The sequence below is a fragment of the Mus musculus genome, chromosome 3, assembly GCF_000001635.26.
Source record: "Mus musculus strain C57BL/6J chromosome 3, GRCm38.p6 C57BL/6J".
Lineage (NCBI taxonomy): Eukaryota > Metazoa > Chordata > Mammalia > Rodentia > Muridae > Mus > Mus musculus.
In genome coordinates, this window is record NC_000069.6 from 100,114,791 (window position 1) to 100,136,439 (window position 21,649).

General features: G+C 42.7%; 1 protein-coding gene across 1 annotated transcript in view; it reads left to right on the forward strand.

Moving 5' to 3' along the window:
- The window catches only part of Spag17 (sperm associated antigen 17), a 257,906-nt gene that overhangs the window by 229,374 nt on the left and 6,883 nt on the right, over window positions 1-21,649 (forward strand). Inside the window, exons 46-48 of the mRNA NM_028892.4 lie at window positions 4,725-4,785; window positions 9,311-9,455; window positions 10,509-10,652. Of these exons, the coding sequence (NP_083168.3) occupies window positions 4,725-4,785; window positions 9,311-9,455; window positions 10,509-10,648 (346 nt within the window). The 3' untranslated portion in view covers window positions 10,649-10,652. The remainder of the gene's footprint in view (window positions 1-4,724; window positions 4,786-9,310; window positions 9,456-10,508; window positions 10,653-21,649) is intronic.

A 21,649-nucleotide genomic window follows, 5' to 3' on the forward strand; every position in this document is an offset into this window, starting at 1 on the left:
CTCAGAAATCAGACAGGTCATAAAGTCATATTATAAATAATTATCCACCATCACATTAGATTACTTCTTAATGAGTCCATCTTTCTTTTCCCCCATGTTTTTGACTTGAAGCGAACCTACCAAGTCATAGATTTGTGCAGCATTTGTCAAAAGTCCCTTCACTTTCAGCCCAGTGTGTCCTTGAACCTCAAGGGGTTTGCTCATAGGCAGCAGGGAGCTGGATCTTACTTCAGCTCGTCTAGCACATGCTGTCCTCTGACTAGGAGACTCAGACATGCAGCTTGAGCAGTGACAGACTCAGTCACCATCTTACTGCTTGGCATCTGGCTTTGTCTTTAGTCTCTAGTTGTCTAGCTCTGCGGTTTGATACTTTTCCATAGTTTTAAGTGTTCCCTTCCTGCTAGCAGTTGTTTACTTGCTGTAGCTGTCTTGTGGTTACAATGAGGTTACATCATTTTTTAAACAATCGAACTGCTTATTGTTGCTTTTTGTTAGGTGTTGGCATTTCACAGCAGGCTTTAATCTATAGAACACCTATGTATTTAGCAGCAAAACCGCTTAAATGAATTGTTTTGTATAATAGAAGCATCTCAGTTGTTGAAATTTGGACTGTAAAAAAAATACACGCAAAGCATCCTTTTTTAAAACACTTAATTTTGAACAAAGCTTTGAATTATGCAAGTGCAGAATGAAAACATCATGTCATCTCCACCAAGAGTAGTCGTCCTCTAGGGTGTAAAAGTCATGTAACTTCACTTGGTGATCTTTGCTTACTAGGACCTGATAGGAAATATCATTCACCAACAATAGCTCAGCTCCATGATGGGCTTCCAAAAGTCTTTAACGCCATGCTTTGGTAGAGTTAAGGTGAACAGTGTGATCAGGAATAGGACCCAAGCCCTCCACTACTGTGGTACAGAGAAAGTGACTAAAGGACTCTGTCCAGTTTGAGCATGGCAAACATGGCTCTGGCAGGCCTTGCCCTTCTCCCTCAGTCCCTCTGCCTTAATAAAACCATCAGACTATATTCCTAAAGTTAGCCACTGTGGTCTATTCCCTTATTTGACCACTTCTTCTCCCTGAGGCTGACTACCAAGGTTCAGCTATCAAAGTATCAAAGTCCATCAATTAAAAGCCCCCTTTGGCTCACCTAATTAACATGGCCAATTAAAATTAAACACCTTGTCCTAACACGGGGTTTTCTATTTTACCTTTATAAACCACTATTTGCCTATAGGCGACATCTGTCTGTCTCCTCTTTATCTAGAGGCAGTCCTTTGTCCCTCTCTGGGAACAAATACCCCTCCTTCCCCTCTCTGCTCCCTTACCCTTCTCTCTTGTCCTCTATCTCCTGTCTTTGACTTATTTTCTCTGCCCACTGTCCCTCTGTGGCAAACAAGTCTCCTTTGTACTGAGACCTTGGGCTTGGGTGTCCTGAGCCGATGCCGTTCCATACAGTGGCCCCTGTCTGTGCAGTGCCCTGTCTACCTCCACTTCTACCACCTTTTCAGTATGATCTGCTGTAATATCCCACCATCATAACCCAGACCCTGTCCTCTGTGTGAATCCCAATAGTGTGGGAGTTGACACACTGTTTTCATTCTGCATTTGTGTAGTTCACAGCTTTATCCAAAATTAAATGTTTTGGAGAAGTATGTTTCGCATTGTTCTTTTACAATCCAAATTTTGACAACTGAGATGCTTCAATTGTACAAAAGTTCATTTAAGAGGTTTTTCTACTAAATCTGGGGTGCTGTGAAGATTGAAACCTGCTATAAAATGCAACCACATGACAAAAGGGGGCCTCTCCAAAATTCCCGGTGTTGAGCTATGTGCCCTCTCTGTTAAAGAGAAATAAAATCTAATTCCACATCCATCAAGCTCCATTCATCTTTAGCTTCCTTGGCATCATCTGTGCTTCAGAATATCCAGAGACAAATCCTCTCAAAAGCCTGGCTTATCCATGTACTGGAGACACAAAAGCAATGGTGCTCTATTTAGAGAAGGCTTCCCTTAGATCTCCTCCTGGGATATATACACTCAACCCCAACATTCCAAGATCCTAGCTGCAGTCACACTTTTGAGAAAGCATTGGGGGAATGGCTGTGCCAACCAGAACAATTTTGATAATTTTGGCTAGTAAGACCTGCTCCTGGATCAACTATGGGTGCAGGACCAAGATGTGACCTTGTATAGTATAATGGAGAACCCCTGGACCTAAGCCTAGATTAAGATCTGGACCTGGATTTTGATCTGAATGTCTGGAATTTTCCTTGAAACAAAGATTTGGAAAGGAACCTTGGAAAGGTATTCTGGGCAGAAACCCTCAAGCCCCCATATACACTCTGAAAGCAGAGAGATTCCTCTGGTGGTTGCTCCAGGCTCCAACAGAAGCTGGCAAGCTCTTGTCCTGCCATAGCCCTGCAGGGCCAAACTCTAGCCGCCTCAGAACAGGCTCCAATGCTACTAGATGAAACTTTGTTTGTTTGTTTGTTTGTCTAAAGCCATGTCTCACTATATACCTTTACTGGCCTGGAACTGGAAATATAGACCCAACTTTTCTTAATTCACAGGGCTCCTCCTTCTCATACTGTAATTAAAGGAGTGCACCACCACAGCCCACTTCATCAAACAGCTTATCATTGCAAGTTAAGCTGACAACAGCTTCTACTACATATAAAAATGTGGGATTTTTGCCTTTCTATGGTATATTTCCTAGTTATTGTCTCTATATTTTTGATCACTTTGGCTTTAAACTTCATGACAAAGATATGCATGCTGTGACCATGATGAATATGTACAGTTAATAATATTACAGTACTAGAGTGTTCCAATCCAAGTATGCATTTCCCTTTTCCAGTAAGTTTTATAGTTTCATACATATTCATGATAGTAATTTCCATCCTTTTGTTTCTCCTTGAAGAACCTCATTAAGCATTTCTTGTAAGACAAGTTCAGTGGTAATGGATTTCCTTGGCTTTTGCTGGTTTATAAAATCAGTTATTTCTGAAGGATAGCCTTGCTGGGAATAGTGGTTTTGGCTGGCAGATATTTCACTTCCGCAGTTTGAATATAGTCCCTCTTTGCTTTTTGGCCCACAAGTTTTTTCCTAGTAGAACAGACGATAATTTCAACTCCCTCGGTTGTGGCCTGATGTTTGTGTCTTCCTTTCTTTTAAACTTCCTTGTCTTTGATTTTGAAATCATACTATTTCTAATCACACTATTTCTGCCTGATTAAGACAAAAAGAATAACTGAAGTACTATGATAATTTTAGCTATGATGACCTAACTATTAATAAACATCTTAGCCCACAGTTCAGTTTACGTATAGGTCTGAAAACATACTTGGTACTTTTCTAGACCCAAACCAATGGAATCTTTGAGCCTTTTGACACCTTATATATAATGAAACAGAATAACCTGTTTCAAGGTCTTGCAGGCTGGCATGAGGAAGATCAGGCCTTCTGAATACCAAACAGGTCATTGCTGTCTCTACCACACTGAAGGACTTCACTTTATTATGGTCACCAGAGCAACACTGGGAGTTCACTCATTTTCATTGGATCAATATACTATAAATCTATGCCAAGGACACTTGGAATTACAAAGAGTCCTCAGCTCTGTTCTGAACTGAGCTAAAGTACAATATGCATGGTGGGAAGGTTTCCATTGCAATGCAATAAATATTGCAGTTGCAGAGTTCTTCTTATATAATGACAAACCCTTTGAAAACATTTATGATTCTGTAATAGAACTGAAATACAGAAAAATGGCAGAAGCATCCAAGTTGGAAGGTTACTGTCACCTTTTAGTTGAGGCAAACCCCACCTTTAAGGATGTTCGCTCCCCAAGAAACAGCGTGGTTAGAAGACTCAGGTCACCACTTAAGACATTTTATTTTTCTTCCCAGGTTGTTACCAATGAAGTGGGTGGGAGGAAATAGAGAATTATTCCTAAACTAGTGGACTCTAGGTAGAACTTGTCTCTCTGACTCAAGGTTCTGGCTTTAGAGATTTCACCCCACTGCTTGATCAGTATGATGATTAGACAGCAAGGCAGATGGTAGGAGAGGGCAGGAGTCAGTGTGCCAGCAGGCTCTCCTTTACAGAGTACTCCAGGCCTTTCAACCTCAGGCAGAACCCGCAGAGCACAGGCAGGAGAAGAGATCCACAAACAGCACATGTGAGCCCAGGACTTCTCAAGCCCTTCAGCATTTCCCGATCTTCTTCAGTCCCTCTTTTCCCCAAGAATGCAAACCCCACATGGAGTCAGGGCAAAGCCCAGTTCCCATGCTCTGCTGTTTTCCCAAAGTCCCATTGTTCTATAGCTGCCTGACCTGGCTGTCAGCATTCACATTAATACTGATGGCTATGCTGCAAGGCACACACCAGCCAAACACTGGCAGAGCTCTGCTTGAGCCGGTCTCCAAGTAGCAACCAAGGGTGGGAATACAGGCTAGAGTCTGTTTCATGCTGATGAGAACTGTTGAAAAGGCAGGTAGGAAATAGGTGGATCCCAAAGTCTTTTCTCAATGGACTCTTAAGGCCTTCGGTTGTTTGTACACGCTGTGGATTCCCTAGAATCTTAAGGTCTTTGTTGTTTATACATGGTATGGACCCCCTGGCTCCCAGTCTCACACCTTCGAGGTTTTATAGCACTGTATTCCTTCCTTGCTTTGTTTTCATTGTGGTGTTCATTTTCTTCCATTTTTCTTCCTGGTAGGTTTAGAGTGAAGCAGCCCCCACCCAGCACTGGACTGAAAGTGACATATAAACCTGGGCCTGTAAGTTCATATTATCGTGTGTGTGTGTGTGTGTGTGTGTGTGTGTGTGTGTGTGTGTTTGCATGCACACATGTGAACATGTATGTTTACATTTTAGTTGGCTTTTATACCATCATCCTGAATTCCTTCATTTTATATGATTCTGACACTCAGCTTACACCATGAGTGGGTCTAATATTTCTCGGATCATAGGAAAGAGAGTCCCTAGATTGGGCCCCTATGTGGCTCCAAATCATAAGAACCACGACAAAAAACAAACAAACAAACAAAAAACCTACAAGTTAAATAGATAGATAGATAGACAGACAGATAGACAGACAGACAGACAGACAGACAGACAGACAGACAGACAGACAGACAGATAGATAATAACTTTGGCTGGACACCTGGGAAGCTGTCCTCACTTGCCACAGGAGTTCAGTGATGTACAGTCACTGAACATTTGAATTCTTGGGGACTGGAGAGTTGCCTAGGTAGTTAAGAGTTCATGCTGCTCTTGCGGAAGACCCAGGTTCTGTTCACAAAACCCACCTGACAGCGCATGACCACAGGTAAGTCTGGTTCCAGGGGATCCAGAATGTCTCTGATCATCTCAGACACTTCATGGATGTATTACACAGACATACATGCACGGGGGGGGGGGGGGGGATCTCATACATATAAAATAAGTATATCAAAAAATTTAGAAAATCGAGTTTTTCTGACAAGTAGCATATTCTCCATGAAAACATTCATCCCATTCTTTCTACTTTATATAAATCTGGCTTACTTTCTTGTGCTTCTCAGAGAATATTATCTAGCATAATGATAGGAAATCACATTATTTTACTAAAGTCATCAGCTGTTTTATTTCTTCAACGTTCTCTAAAAACACAAATTTAAAGATGTCACACTGTAAAAGAGGAAATCTGGAATTATGCCAATTACATGAAAAATATTGTTTTTCTTTTTTATCATATTTTAAGATTTATTTATTATTATGTGTAAGTATACTGTAGCTGTCTTCAGACACACCAGAAGAGGGCATCAGATCTCATTACAGATGGTTGTGAGCCACCATGTGGTTGCTGGGATTTGAACTCAGGACCTTCAGAAGAGCAGCCAGTGTTCTTACTCGCTGAGCCATTCACCAGCCCAGAAGTATTATTTTTCTTTCTTAAGTATTCTCAACACAAAGGATAAATGTTGGAATGTGATGGCTATGCTAACTACCCAGAATGAGCTTCACTAAGAGTGTACACACATCTAAACATCACACTGCACCTTATAAATATAGACACTTCTGTGTTTCAGTTAAATATAAACACTAAAAAAAATGGAAACCAAAAATCTAAACCTACTCTGACTTTGCTACATTGTCAAAAATGGGATGTTTCGTTTTTAAAAAGTGAATATTTATTTATATTCCTACTTACTTTCACAATATATATTTAGAAATGTTATATAAGATAAACACAAGTTTATCTCAAATTAAAACATAACCATCTTGTGAGCACATCACCTGACGGCTTCACCAGGCTATTCATCTCTCAGTAACTGCTGGACTCCTGTCATGTGCTACTAATAGAGCCAGAGAAGAAGGATGGCATGCAGGAACTTAACAGGGTGGGCGTGCAGCAGGCACTTAGATAGGTATGGCCAGAATGAAGTAGGTACGCCAGTGGGCTCACAAATTTTCAGGCACAGAAATGGGTGTATGGGGCTCAGGAGAACAGCAAGGGTCCCATAGCCACTAAAGCAGCCACACTTGTTACTTACATTCAGTGGTCAACTTAAGTGCACTGCAGAGTCTATCGGCTTCTTGCAAAGACCGTCTCGCACCAGGCAAGGCTGGGCATCAATGCTCTGAACCTTGTTTTTTTCAGCTGGTCTATGAAGGTGTGCAAACCAGATGGTTTTTTTTTATTACACTCCTACTTTGCCTATCACAATCTACAGCAGAACAGTAAGACACAGGCTGAAATTCTAGAGATATGCCAGCATTGACATTATATTCACAAATCCATGCCTATTCATTTTTTCTGAAATAACTCACCACTGTACGATGTCAAGATGTCAGAATGCTGGGGCCAGTGAGATGGCTCAGCAGGTTAAGGTGCTTGTCACCAAGCCTCAAGACCTGAGCCATGGGGCAAAAGCAGAGCCAACCCCAACCCCTGAAAGTTGTCCTCCAACCTCCACACACAGTTTTCATGGCAAATGTGTGTATCTACGTGCAGGCCTGTGCACCCATATCCCCAAATAGACATATATTAAAAAGATGTCCAACTCTTGACAACATAAAGAAAAAACATCAAAGCAAGCCCTTCTACTGTTTCAAGAAGTTAGTAAATCTCATTTTAATCTAAAGAACAGATTGTTCCAACAGCTAAGTGACTGCTGGATCAACCTTTATAAGTAGTAAAAACTCAGTGTGTATTCTTTGAAGCTCACCACACTATAAGGGTATTTCTTTCCCCTTTATGAAAGTAGGTTTTGGCTCTGACAAAAAACTATAATCTATAATCTCCTGTCTATGTAAATCTACCCACTGCTCAGCTTGGTTAGCTGCCAGCACTGAGAGAATGAGCCCCAATCCTGGGTAGCAGTGGGGGCACCACTCCAGCTCTCCTGTGGGTTTTCATCACTACCCATCCGTTCTGATTGCTGGACTTGGAGGACCAAGCACGGGACTTTGAGAAACAGTGTTGGGATCTGCTCCAGCACACATACCCATACACTGTGAAAAAAAGAAAGAAAGAAACAGTTTTCAATTCTATTATTTATAAAACTGTATTTACAATTTCCATTTGTATTTAATTGCTCTCCATGTGGTAGTGTGTGATTTATTCATTATTTTAGATAACTGTTCCCAAGTCTGCTTTTTAACACCAGCCTCCTGGACAGGCAGCTTAGAAACATAAACACGTCTTCCTTTCCTGGCTAGTGTGCCTTCCAAGAACAAAGCAAAGCAGCCCAATGCCTTGCTGCATTTCTTCACTATATATTAAGTTTCTTCTTTGTTAGTACAAACCTCTTCCTCTCTTTCAGACATAAGCAGTTGGTATCTACACTAATTCTGTCTCCCTCTACTGGCCCCATCACCCTCCACATCCTGTATTAGAATCCCAGAGACCAATCCATAGGAGACTCATCAAGCTTAATATATTACATTCATATTTCTCTTAGATAAAATCTCCCTTTATCAGCCAGCAGACAGAAACTCACTACCAACCCTCAAGAAGCCACACAGCTCTAGATTGTAGGATGGATATTAGGATACAACTTAGGGTCTTAAGGTTAGAAATTAAACAGAACTCCCTGTTCAGAAGTCATGTCAGAATTCAAGTGTCCCCTACACATGGCAGATGTTTGAGAATACAGGAAGGAGGACTTTGGTGTCTGTTCAGGGCACAGGGGAAGAGGGAGCAATGGAGACAAAAGAGGAAACTAGGAGAAAAATAGTTATGGGTCTTGCAAGTTTCCCTTCACCTCCAATGTCCTGTCACTTTGTCCCCACCCCCACCCACCCACCCCCACACATGCAGCACCTGGTTTTTGCCTTTGTGTCAGCTTTAGGGGTGTCACTTTGTAATCACTTGGCCCTGTGTTTTCAGGGTCTGTGGAGTATCAGGACAGGGACACATGGGAGAGCAAAATGCTCTCTTGATGGCTGCCAGGAAGCAGAGAAACAGAAAAGGAGCCCACACCCCCTTCAATGACCTCATTGCTTTGCACTAAGTCCAGATCCATAAGGTTTTTGTTGTTGTTGTTTTCGAGACAGGGTTTCTCTGCGTAGCTCTTGCTGCCCTGGAACTCACTGTATAGTCCAGGCTGGCCTCATAACTGACAGCCGTCTCCGTGAGTGCTGGGATTATAAGCATGCACCACTACCACCTGGCTTCCTTACCGTTCTCTCAGCTCCTGATAGTGCCATGGGTTAACACCAATCTTTTACTATATGGCCCTTGGGGATATTTCAGACACAAACTCTAACAACCTTCAGAACTTTGCCGCCAGTCCCATTTATTTCCTGGAATTCTACTCTATTCTAAATAATTCTGACATATATGTTCTGACGCACACAGCTGGGCTGTGGAAATGTGACCACTGGGGTGACCAGGGAACGAAGGATAGACACACATCCAGAAAAGCTGGGATCCGGTGGACCATTTGGTAGTACAGATGCAGAGAGAGGCTTAACTAATCTTACTTCAGAGTTCTCTATAGGGGAGTGGTCTCAGGCTGTAAACGCCCAGGAAAAGGAAGCTGCTGTAGCTGGTGTGGCTGCTTCCTACACTTACTGTCAACATTCAGGCATTGACCAAGGATCAGCAAAAGGCTTTGAAATTCCAATGGGTCTGAGGCACAGGGGTCTCCACATGACGTGCTCGTGGCAATAATATACCTTTACTCAGGACTGCACTCACTCCCCACGCGTGCTTATATTTACTAGTGCCAAATTTATGGATGAGAAAACTGAAGTTTAGAGAATTTAGGTGTGTTGTCAAAATTAGTTTTAAAGCCAGTATTTGATGTCTTACAGGTGGCTGCTGGTTTGCAAGCAGAGCTAAAGGTAGAGCTTTTTGCCATGGCTGTGGGTGAAGACGGTGCCAAGGGCTCAGCACACATCTCCCACAATATCGAAATCATGACGGAGCATGATGTTCTGTTCTTACCTGTGGAAGCAAATATCCTTTAGAGCTCAGGTTTTGTAACCACACATAGTGCAGAAATGATGAAAGGAACTAAGAAAACATGGAAGACAAAATGGTCTTCATTAGTTATCCCCTAAGCCAAGAACTACACATGGGGGACGACAGACATTCGGGGACATGAGTGGATGATGTTGGGTAAGGAGGAAAGAGCCAAAGTAGAAATTATTAAGACAGATGTAAGCACATGACTTAAATCCATTTTAGAGCCAGCAACTGAACTGCAGAGCTTAGTAACAGGATCTCATCAGGAAAGTAAAGAGCTGGCAATAGAAAGTTTTCAAGAGTCCTTTACACATAACTGATATTGGAGGGTATGGGAAAGAGAAATCTGGGATCTGCTTCTAGAGGAAGAGGGGCCAAAGGAACAGAGTATGTTACCTTAATGATACAATGGAGGACGGTTGGGCAGCAGGCATGGGGAAATAAAGGAGGGTAGGAGAGAACCCACATCCTTCCAGAACTCCAGTGCTCTGGGTGGGCAGACTCTGGGAACTACAGCTCCCGTGCACTCTCTATGCCACCTGGGTGAGCATCTGGCTGTGGGAAGTCACTGAATCCCAGTCCTCAGGTGTAGAAAGGGAGCAATCTGGGGTCTCTGGGCCTCAAGGAGGCCAGAGACCACAGGTTCTCGATCTCAGACTGCTCAGTCTGCCCCCGGGGCCAAAGGGAGAAGAGGGCATGGGGAGAGGGGGCACCGGGCGGTTCCCACGTGGGCAGCTTGGGTTGGCCAGTGTCCCAAAATCTAGACCTATCCCTACCTAAACTACATGAAATCAACATGTTGATGTGGTCTGGAGCCTGGTGGTGATGACCTCTCATAGAGAGACCGGGACATTGGAAAAGAAAGAATCACACAGTGGACAAAAGGCAAAAACACAAGGATCCAGGTCCTGTACCCAAGGATGTGTGGGCAGGATTTGCCGTACCAGCAGGCTACCCACCATGAGCTAATGCTGCTGGAGACTCTGATTTTAAAATGTTATTTGTATCTGTATAAAAGATCATAGTCCTTAATGAGTATTTTACCAGTTTTAACAAGCAGTAACTATGACAATCGACCAAAAAATCTTCCCCAGGGAAAAGAAAATCCCATGGTCTTCAGGACTTCCACAATCTCCTCCTCTTCACTTGGAGTCGTCATGTCTCAAAAGGCCACTCATCATTAGACCTGTAAGTAGTGAGTGCCATGTAGCCAACCGCTCACGCCTCGGACCTCAGGCCTCAGGGGTTCCCCTGATCTCTTACAGCCAAAAAGGAAAATGTTTTCAGAATTTACATTTTTTTTTTCCATTTTTTTTTATTAGGTATTTAGCTCATTTACATTTCCAATGCTATACCAAAAGTCCCCCTTACCCACCCACCCCCACTCCCCTACCCACCCACTCCCCCCCTTTGGCCCTGGCGTTCCCCTGTACCGGGGCACACAAAGTCTGCGTGTCCAATGGGCCTCTCTTTCCAGTGATGGCCGACTAGGCCATCTTTTGATACATATGCAGCTAGAGTCAAGAGCTCAGGGGTACTGGTTAGTTCATAATGTTGTTCCACCTATAGGGTTGAAGATCCCTTTAGCTCCTTGGGTACTTTCTCTAGCTCCTCCATTGGGAGCCCTGTGATCCATCCATTAGCTGACTGTGAGCATCCACTTCTGTGTTTGCTAGGCCTCGGCATAGTCTCACAAGAGACAGCTACATCTGGGTCCTTTCAGTAAAATCTTGCTAGTGTATGCAATGGTGTCAGCATTTGGAAGCTGATTATGGGGTGGATCCCTGGATATGGCAGTCTCTACATGGTCCATCCTTTCATCTCAGCTCCATACTTTGTTTCTGTAACTCCTTCCATGGGTGTTTTGTTCCCACTTCTAAGGAGGGGCATAGTGTCCACACTTCAGTCTTCATTTTTCTTGAGTTTCATGTGTTTAGGAAATTGTATCTTATATCGTGGGTATCCTAGGTTTTGGGCTAGTATCCACTTATCAGTGAGTACATATTGTGTGAGTTCCTTTGTGATTGTGTTACCTCACTCAGGATGATGCTCTCCAGGTCCATCCATTTGGCTAGGAATTTCATAAATTCATTCTTTTTAATAGCTGAGTAGTACTCCATTGTGTAGATGTACCACATTTTCTGTATCCATTCCTCTGTTGAGGGGCATCTAGGTTCTTTCCAGTTTCTGGCTATTATAAATAAGGCTGCTATGAACATAGTGGAGCATGTGTCCTTCTTACCAGTTGGGGCTTCTTCTGGATATATGCCCAGGAGAGGTATTGCTGGATCCTCCGGTAGTACTATGTCCAATTTTCTGAGGAACCGCCAGACTGATTTCCAGAGTGGTTGTACAAGCCTGCAATCCCACCAACAATGGAGGAGTGTTCCTCTTTCTCCACATCCTCGCCAGCATCTGCTGTCACCTGAATTTTTGATCTTAGCCATTCTCACTGGTGTGAGGTGGAATCTCAGGGTTGTTTTGATTTGCATTTCCCTGATGATTAAGGATGTTGAACATTTTTTCAGGTGCTTCTCTGCCATTCGGTATTCCTCAGGTGAGAATTCTTTGTTCAGTTCTGAGCCCCATTTTTTAAGGGGGTTATTTGATTTTCTGAGGTCCACCTTCTTGAGTTCTTTATATATGTTGGATATTAGTCCCCTATCTGATTTAGGATAGGTAAAGATCCTTTCCCAGTCTGTTGGTGGTCTTTTTGTCTTATAGACAGTGTCTTTTGCCTTGCAGAAACTTTGGAGTTTCATTAGGTCCCATTTGTCAATTCTCGATCTTACAGCACAAGCCATTGCTGTTCTGTTCAGGAATTTTTCCCCTGTGCCCATATCTTCAAGGCTTTTCCCCACTTTCTCCTCTATAAGTTTCAGTGTCTCTGGTTTTATGTGAAGTTCCTTGATCCACTTAGATTTGACCTTAATACAAGGAGATAAGTATGGATCGATTCGCATTCTTCTACATGATAACAACCAGTTGTGCCAGCACCATTTGTTGAAAATGCTGTCTTTCTTCCACTGGATGGTTTTGGCTCCCTTGTCGAAGATCAAGTGACCATAGGTGTGTGGGTTCATTTCTGGGTCTTCAATTCTATTCCATTGGTCCACTTGTCTGTCTCTATACCAGTACCATGCAGTTTTTATCACAATTGCTCTGTAGTAAAGCTTTAGGTCAGGCATGGTGATTCCACCAGAGGTTCTTTTATCCTTGAGAAGAGTTTTTGCTATCCTCGGTTTTTTGTTATTCCAGATGAATTTGCAAATTGCTCCTTCTAATTCGTTGAAGAATTGAGTTGGAATTTTAATGGGGATTGCATTGAATCTGTAGATTGCTTTTGGCAAGATAGCCATTTTTACAATGTTGGTCCTGCCAATCCATGAGCATGGGAGATCTTTCCATCTTCTGAGATCTTCTTTAATTTCTTTCTTCAGGGACTTGAAGTTTTTATCATACAGATCTTTCACTTCCTTCGTTAGAGTCACGCCGAGATATTTTATATTATTTGTGGCTATTGAGAAGGGTGTTGTTTCCCTAATTTCTTTCTCAGCCTGTTTATTCTTTGTGTAGAGAAAGGCCATTGACTTGTTTGAGTTAATTTTATATCCAGCTACTTCACCGAAGCTGTTTATCAGGTTTAGGAGTTCTCTGTTGGAATTTTTAGGGTCACTTATATATACTATCATATCATCTGCAAAAAGTGATATTTTGACTTCCTCTTTTCCAATTTGTATCCCCTTGATCTCCTTTTTGTTGTCGAATTGCTCTGGCTAATACTTCAAGTACTATGTTGAAAAGGTAGGGAGAAAGTGGGCAGCCTTGTCTAGTCCCTGATTTTAGTGGGATTGCTTCCAGCTTCTCTCCATTTACTTTGATGTTGGCTACTGGTTTGCTGTAGATTGCTTTTATCATGTTTAGGTATTGGCCTTGAATTCCTGATCTTTCCAGAACTTTTATCATGAATGGGTGTTGGATCTTGTCAAATGCTTTTTCTGCATCTAACGAGATGATCATGTGGTTTTTGTCTTTGAGTTTGTTTATATAATGGATTACATTGATGGATTTTCGTATATTAAACCATCCCTGCATCCCTGGAATAAAACCTACTTGGTCAGGATGGATGATTGCTTTAATGTGTTCTTGGATTCGGTTAGCGAGAATTTTATTAAGAATTTTTGCATCGATGTTCATAAGAGAAATTGGTCTGAAGTTCTCTATCTTTGTTGGATCTTTCTGTGGTTTAGGTATCAGAGTAATAGTGGCTTCATAAAATGAGTTGGGTAGAATACCTTCTACTTCTATCTTGTGAAAAAGTTTGTGCAGAACTGGAGTTAGATCTTCTTTGAAGGTCTGATAGAACTCTGCACTAAACCCGTCTGGTCCTGGGCTTTTTTTGGTTGGGAGACTATTAATAACTGCTTCTATTTCTTTAGGGGATATGGGACTGTTTAGAAGGTCAACTTGATCCTGATTCAACTTTGGTACCTGGTATCTGTCCAGAAATTTGTCCATTTCGTCCAGGTTTTCCAGTTTTGTTGAGTATAGCCTTTTGTAGAAGGATCTGATTGTGTTTTGGATTTCTTCAGGATCTGTTGTTATGTCTCCCTTTTCATTTCTGATTTTGTTAATTAGGATTTTGTCCCTGTGCCCTTTAGTGAGTCTAGCTAAGGGTTTATCTATCTTGTTGATTTTCTCAAAGAACCAACTCCTCGTTTGGTTAATTCTTTGAATAGTTCTTCTTGTTTCCACTTGGTTGATTTCACCCCTGAGTTTGATTATTTCCTGCCGTCTACTCCTCTTGGGTGAATTTGCTTCCTTTTTTTCTAGAGCTTTTAGATGTGTTGTCAAGCTGCTAGTATGTGCTCTCTCCCGTTTTTTCTTGAAGGCACTCATAGCTATGAGTTTCCCTCTTAGAAATGCTTTCATTGTGTCCCAAAGGTTTGGGTACGTTGTGGCTTCATTTTCATTAAACTCTAAAAAGTCTTTAATTTCTTTCTTTATTCCTTCCTTGACCAAGGTATCATTGAGAAGAGTGTTGTTCAGTTTCCATGTGAATGTTGGCTTTCTGTTATTTATTTTGTTATTGAAGATCAGCCTTAGTGCATGGTGATCTGATAGGATACATGGGACAATTTCAATATTTTTGAATCTGTTGAGGCCTGATTTGTGACCTATTATGTGGTCAATTTTGGAGAAGGTACCATGAGGTGCTGAGAAGAAGGTATATCCTTTTGTTTTAGGATAAAATGTTCTGTAGATATCTGTCAGATCCATTTGTTTCATCACTTCTGTTAGTTTCAGTGTGTCCCTGTTTAGTTTCTGTTTCCATGATCTGTCCATTGGTGAAAGTGGTGTGTTGAAGTCTCCCACTATTATTGTGTGAGGCGCAATGTGTGCTTTGAGCTTTACTAAAGTTTCTTTAGTGGATGTGGCTGCTCTTGTATTTGGAGCATAGATATTCAGACTTGAGAGTTCCTCTTGGAGGATTTTACCTTTGATGAGAATGAAGTGTCCCTCCTTGTCTTTTTTGATGACTTTGGGTTGGAAGTCAATCTTATCAGATATTAGGATGGCTACTCCTGCTTGTTTCTTCATACCATTTGCTTGGAAAATTGTTTTCCAGCCTTTCATTCTGAGGTAGTGTCTATCTTTTTCTCTGAGATGAGTTTCCTGTAAGCAGCAAAATGTTGGGTCTTGTTTGTGTAGCCAGTTTGTTAGTCTATGTCTTTTTATTGGCGAGTTGAGACCATTGATGTTAAGAGATATTAAGGAAAAGTAATTGTTGCTTCCTGTTATTTTAGTTGTTAAAGGTGGCATTCTGTTCTTGTGGCTGTCTTCTTTTAGGTTTGTTGAGGGATTACCTTCTTGTTTTTTCTAGGGCGTTGTTCCCGTTCTTGTATTGGTTTTTTTCTGTTATTATCCTTTGAAGGGCTGGATTCGTGGAGAGATAATGCGTGAATTTGGTTTTGTCGTGAAATACTTTGGTTTCTCCCTCTATGATAATTGAGAGTTTGGCTGGGTATAGTAGCCTGGGCTGCAGTTTGTGTTCTCTTAGTGTCTGTATAACATCTGTCCAGGCTCTTCTGGCTTTCATAGTCTCTGGTGAAAAATCTGGTGTAATTCTGATAGGCTTGCCTTTATATGTTACTTGACCTTTTTCCCTTACTGCTTTTAGTATTCTATCTTTATTTAGTGCATTTGATGTTCTGATTATTATGTGTCGGGAGGAATTTCTCTTCTGGTCCAGTCTATTTGGAGTTCTGTAGGCTTCTTGTATGTTCATATGCATCTCATTCTTTAGATTTGGGAAGTTTTCTTCAATAATTTTGTTGAAGATGTTTGCTGGACCTTTGAGTTGAAAATCTTCATTCTCATCCACTCCTATTATCCGTACGTTTGGTCTTCTTATTGTGTCCTGGATTTCCTGGATATTTTGAGTTAGGATCTTTTTGCATTTTCCATTTTCTTTGATTGTTGTGCCGATGTTCTCTATGGAATCTTCTGCACCTGAGATTCTCTCTTCCATCTCTTGTATTCTGTTGCTGATGCTCAAATCTATGGTTCCAGATTTCTTTCCTAGGGTTTCTATCTCTAGTGTTGCCTCGCTTTGAGTTTTCTTTATTGTGTCTACTTCCCTTTTTAGGTCTAGTATGGTTTTGTTCATTTCCATCACCTGTTTGTATGTTTTTTCCTCTTTTTCTGTAAGGACTTCTACCTGTTTGATTGTGTTTTCCTGTTTTTCTTTAAGGACTTGTAACTCTTTAGCAGTGTTCTCCTGTATTTCTTTAAGTGATTTATTAAAGTCCTTCTTGATGTCCTCTACCATCATCATGAGATATGCTTTTAAATCTAGGTCTAGGTTCTCAGGTGTGTTGGGGTTCCCTGGACTGGGCGAAGTGGGTGTGCTGGGTTCTGGTGATGGTGAGTGGTCTTGGTTCCTGTTAGTAAGATTCCTCCGTTTACCTTTCGCCATCTGGTAATCTCTGGAGTTAGTAGTTATAGTTGACTCTGTTTAGAGATTGTTCTTCTGGTGATTCTGTTACCGTCTATCAGCAGACCTGGGAGACAGATTCTCTCCTCTGAGTTTCAGTGCTCAGAGCACTCTCTGCTGGCAAGCTCTCTTACAGGGAAGGTGCGCAGATATCTTGTATTTGGACCTCCTCCTGGCCGAAGAAGAAGGCCCAAAACAGGACCTTTCTCAGACAGTGTGTTGCTTTGGCAGTTCCCAGGTGGTACAGACTCTCACCTAAGCAGACTAAATTCCTAAGTTCCTTGGAGTCCCGGGACCAAGATGGCGACCGCTGCTGCTGTGGCTTAGGCCGCCTCCCCAGCCGGGTGGGCACCTGTCCTCCGGTCCAGAAGGTGGCCGGCTGTCCCCGGCCCACACAGGGTGCTGCCTCAGCGCCTCTGTGCTTCTGCCTGTTCCAGAAGCTGTCAGGTTCTCTGGCGCACCCTCTCACCTGTTCAGACTAATTTCCTAAGTTCGGCGGGTCTCGGACCAAGATGGCGACCGCTGCTGCTGTGGCTTAGGCCGCCTCCCCAGCCGGGCGGGCACCTGTCCTCCGGTCCGGAAGGTGGCCGGCTGTCCCCGGCCCACACAGGGTGCTGCCTCAGCGCCTCTGTGCTTCCGCCTGTTCCAGAAGCTGTCAGGTTCTCTGGCGCACCCTCTCACCTGTTCAGACTAATTTCCTAAGTTCGGCGGGTCTCGGACCAAGATGGCGACCGCTGCTGCTGTGGCTTAGGCCGCCTCCCCAGCCGGGCGGGCACCTGTCCTCCGGTCCGGAAGGTGGCTGGCTGTCCCCGGCCCACAAAGGGTGCTGCCTCAGCGCCTCTGTGCTTCCGCCTGTTCCAGAAGCTGTCAGGTTCTCTGGCGCACCCTCTCACCTGTTCAGACTAATTTCCTAAGTTCGGCGGGTCCCGGACCAAGATGGCGACCGCTGCTGCTGTGGCTTAGGCCGCCTCCCCAGCCGGGCGGGCACCTGTCCTCCGGTCCGGAAGGTGGCCGGCTGTCCCCGGCCCACACAGGGTGCTGCCTCAGCCCCTCTGTGCTTCTGCCTGTTCCAGAGGCTGTCAGGTTCTCTGGCGCACCCTCTCACCTGTTCAGACTAATTTCCTAAGTTCGGCAGGTCCCGGACCAAGATGGCGACCGCTGCTGCTGTGGCTTAGGCCGCCTCCCCAGCTGGGTGGGCACCCAGAATTTACATTTAAATCAGTTATTTTCATATATTTTTGGACCCTTGTATAGCTGTAATGTTGGTTCCAAGGGCTTTATTTACATAGGTAGAATTTATCAATACTTACCAAAGAAGAAATAGAACTGGGAAACCTTAAGTTATATTTAAATAAATAATGAACCTAGTATGTAACGTACATTTTAAAAAATCAGGTTTTTGCTTGTTTGTTTAGTTTTGTTTTGCTTTGTTTTTGTAGAGGACAGGTTTAACTTGCCCAGCTTCAGAGGTTTCGTTACATCATACAGGGAATAATGATGGTCATAGCAGCATGCTAAAGCAGCTCATTTTATAACACAGGCCCCGGAGGCAGAGACAACAGCAGTCAGTGACTGACGTCCTCCAGCAAAGCCCCACCTTAGGAAGTTTTCACATCCCCTGAAGCAGCACTGCCACCTCGGGCCAACCAATCAAATCATGATCCTCTGAGGAATATTACATATTCAAACCATGACATCCCACCCCGAATATTCATGGCCATTTCATAAGTTAAACACCTCTACTCCCTTTTAATGAAAATATTATTTTCACATAAAATATTTTGATTATAGTTTTCCCCCTACTCCTCCTAGTTCCTCCCCACTTCCTACTCCATATAGATCCACTTCCCTTCTGTCTCTCATTAGGAAAAAAAAAAAAACCACACTTCTAACAGATAATAAGAAAATAGAACCATCATATTGGAGTTGGACATGACAAACAGAAGGAAAAGAGTTGAAGAGAAGGCACAAAACTTAGAGACCCACTTGTTCGCACACTCAGGATTCCCATAAACACTAGACAGGAAGCCATAATGTATTATAGGCCGAGGGCCTGGTGCAGCCCTGTAATGGTCCTGTGCATGCTGCATTACTCTCTGTGAGCTCATATGTGCTTTGATCATGTTGACTGAGAGGGCCTTGTTAGTGTCCTCCATCCCCCTCTGCTTCCACACTCTTTCCTCCTCTTTCACTAGGTTCCCTGCGTCTTGGAGGTGGGGGGTGGGCGAGCATTAACAGAGATATCTCATTTAGGGTTGAATGTTCCTAGGTTTCTCACTCTCTGCGTGTCTGGCCATGGGTCTCTGTATTTGTTCCCATCTGCTACAGGAGGAAGTTTCTTGACAGTGATTGAACAAGGGACTGATCTATAAGTAACTAGGACTATTTTAATCGCTTTTTTCTTTTCTTTTTACAACAGTAGTATTTGGTTTTCTCCTAGCTCCCTGGGCACCTAGTCTCTGGTTCTTGATCACCCACGCAGTGTTAAGTATGGGTTCCATCTCCCGGAGTGGGCCTTAAGCAGAGCAGATATTGGTTGGTTACTCCCACAAGCTTTGGGCCACAATTGCCCTAGCATCTCTTGCAGGCAGGACACTCTTGTCGATCAAAGGGTCTGTGGCTGGTTTGGTGTTTATTTCTCTTTTGGTAACATGCAGAGTACCTTCCTGTACCAAAGAGACTAGAATGTAAGGTGAAGGCTCTATGTAGGCACCAGCTCAACTTCTCAGTGTCCAATGAGTTGTGAAGGTGTTGTCTTCAGCAATGGGCCTGGTTATCAGTTTGTGGAGGGCAACCTAGCATCTTGGTTATAGCCTGGGCTCTTTGGAGATTCCCATGGAACCTCTTTACCAACAACTCAATTAGATATAACCCAATTTGGGCTTATTTGGTGACAAGAAATGGATAGTTGCAATTCTATCTCCCCTATTATTTGGCTATTTCATTTACCTAGCCTTCATATATATAAATATATTTTAGGAAGCTTCTGCTCTATTAGGTTTCCATACTACCCCTCAAATGTCCCTTAATTTTAACTGTTTCTCCTTTTATTCACTCTGTCCCCCTCAACTTAATCTTCCCATTCAAATCGCCCCCTCCCATCCACCTTTAAATATTCACTTTTACTTTCCTTACAAGATTTATCTGTATCCATTCCTCTGTTGAGGGGCATCTGGGTTCTTTCCAGCGTCTGGCTATTATAAATAAGGCTGCTATGAACATAGTGGAGCATGTGTCCTTCTTACCGGTTGGAATATCTTCTGGATATATGCCCAGGAGAAGTATTGCGGGATCCTCTGGTAGTACTATGTCCAATTTTCTGAGGAACCGTCAGACTGATTTCCAGAGTGGTTGTACAAGCTTGCAATCCCACCAACAATGGAGGAGTGTTCCTCTTTCTCCACATCCTCGCCAGCATCTGCTGTCACCTGAGTTTTTGATCTTAGACATTCTGACTGGTGTGAGGCCTCAACAGAGGAATGGATTAAGAAAATGTGGTACATTTACACAATGGAGTACTACTCAGCTATTAAAAAGAATGAATTTATGAAATTCCTAGGCAAATTGATGGACCTGGAGGGCATCATCCTGAGTGAGGTAACCCAATCACAAAAGAACTCACACAATATGTACTCACTGATAAGTAGATATTAGCCCAGAAACTTAGAATACCCAAGATATAAGATACAATTTGCTAAACACATGAAACTCAAGAAGAACGAAGACCAAAGTGTGGACACTTTGCTCCTTCTTAGAATTGGGAACAAAACACCCATGGAAGGAGTTACAGAGACACAGTTTGGAGCTGAGACAAAAGGATGGACCATCTAGAGACTGCCATATCCAGGGATCCATCCCATAATCAGCTTCCAAACGCTGACACCATTGCATATACTAGCAAGATTTTGCTGAAAGGACCCAGATATAGCTGTCTCTTGTGAGACTATGCTGGGGCCTAGCAAACACAGAAGTGGATGCTCACAGTCAGCTATTGGATGGATCACAGGGCCCCCAATGGAGGAGCTAGAGAAAGTAACCAAGGAGCTAAAGGGATCTGCAACCCTATAGGTGGAACAACAATATGAACTACCCAGTACCCCGCAGAGCTCGTGTCTCTAGCTGCATATGTAGCAGAAAATGGCCTAGTTGGCCATCATTGGAAAGAGAGGCCCATTGGTCGTGCAAACTTTATATGCCTCAGTACAGGGGAACGCCAGGGCCAAGAAGTGGGAGTGGGTGGGTGGCGGAATGGGTGGGGGTTGGGTGGGGGACTTTTGGGATAGCATTGGAAATGTAAATGAAATAAATACCTAATAAAAAAATTAAAATTTTTTAAAAAGTGTAAAAAAAAAGCAATTGCTGAGTATAAACAAAGCTTCTTGCATCCATAAAAAAAAAATTTATCTGTAACTGCGTGTCCCTTACTTTATACCTAACTTCTGTGGTTCTACAGATTGTAACTTGGTTATTATTAACTTAACAGCTAATATCTATACATAAGCAAACATAAACCATATTTGTCTCTCTGGTTTACCTCACTCAGGATGATTTTATCTCGTTCCATCCTCTTACCTACAAATTTCACGGTTTCCTTTTTCTTTTAACAGCTGAGTAATAGTCCACTGTGTAGTGTACCATTTTCTTTATCCATTCTTCTGTTGAGGGACATCTAGATTGTTTCTATTTTCTGGCTACTATAAATAGAGCAGCAATAAACATGGTTATGTCTATGGTAGGATGAAACATCCTTTGGGTATATGTGTATGTTAAGGAACATCAATTTCCATTTTCCGAGGAACCACCACACTGACTTCCTTCCACAGCGGATATACAAGCTTGTACTCCCCCAGCACAATGGGCTGGTGGATGAGTGTCCCCTCTCTACACCCTCGCCAGCGTGAGCTGTCACTTGTCTTATTGATCTTAGCCATTCTGACAGGAGAAAGGTGACTCTCAAAGTAGTTTTGATTTACATTTTCCTGGTGGCTAAGGATATTGAATTATTTAAGTGTTTTCCAGCCGTTTGAGTTTCCTCTATTGAGAATTTGTGTTTAGATTTCTACCTCACTTTTAAATTGTTTTTTTTTTTTCTTTTTAAATTTTATTATTTACTTAATGTATGAGTACTCTACTGTCTGTACACCCACATGGCATAGAGGGCATCAGATCCCCTTCTAAATGGTTGTGA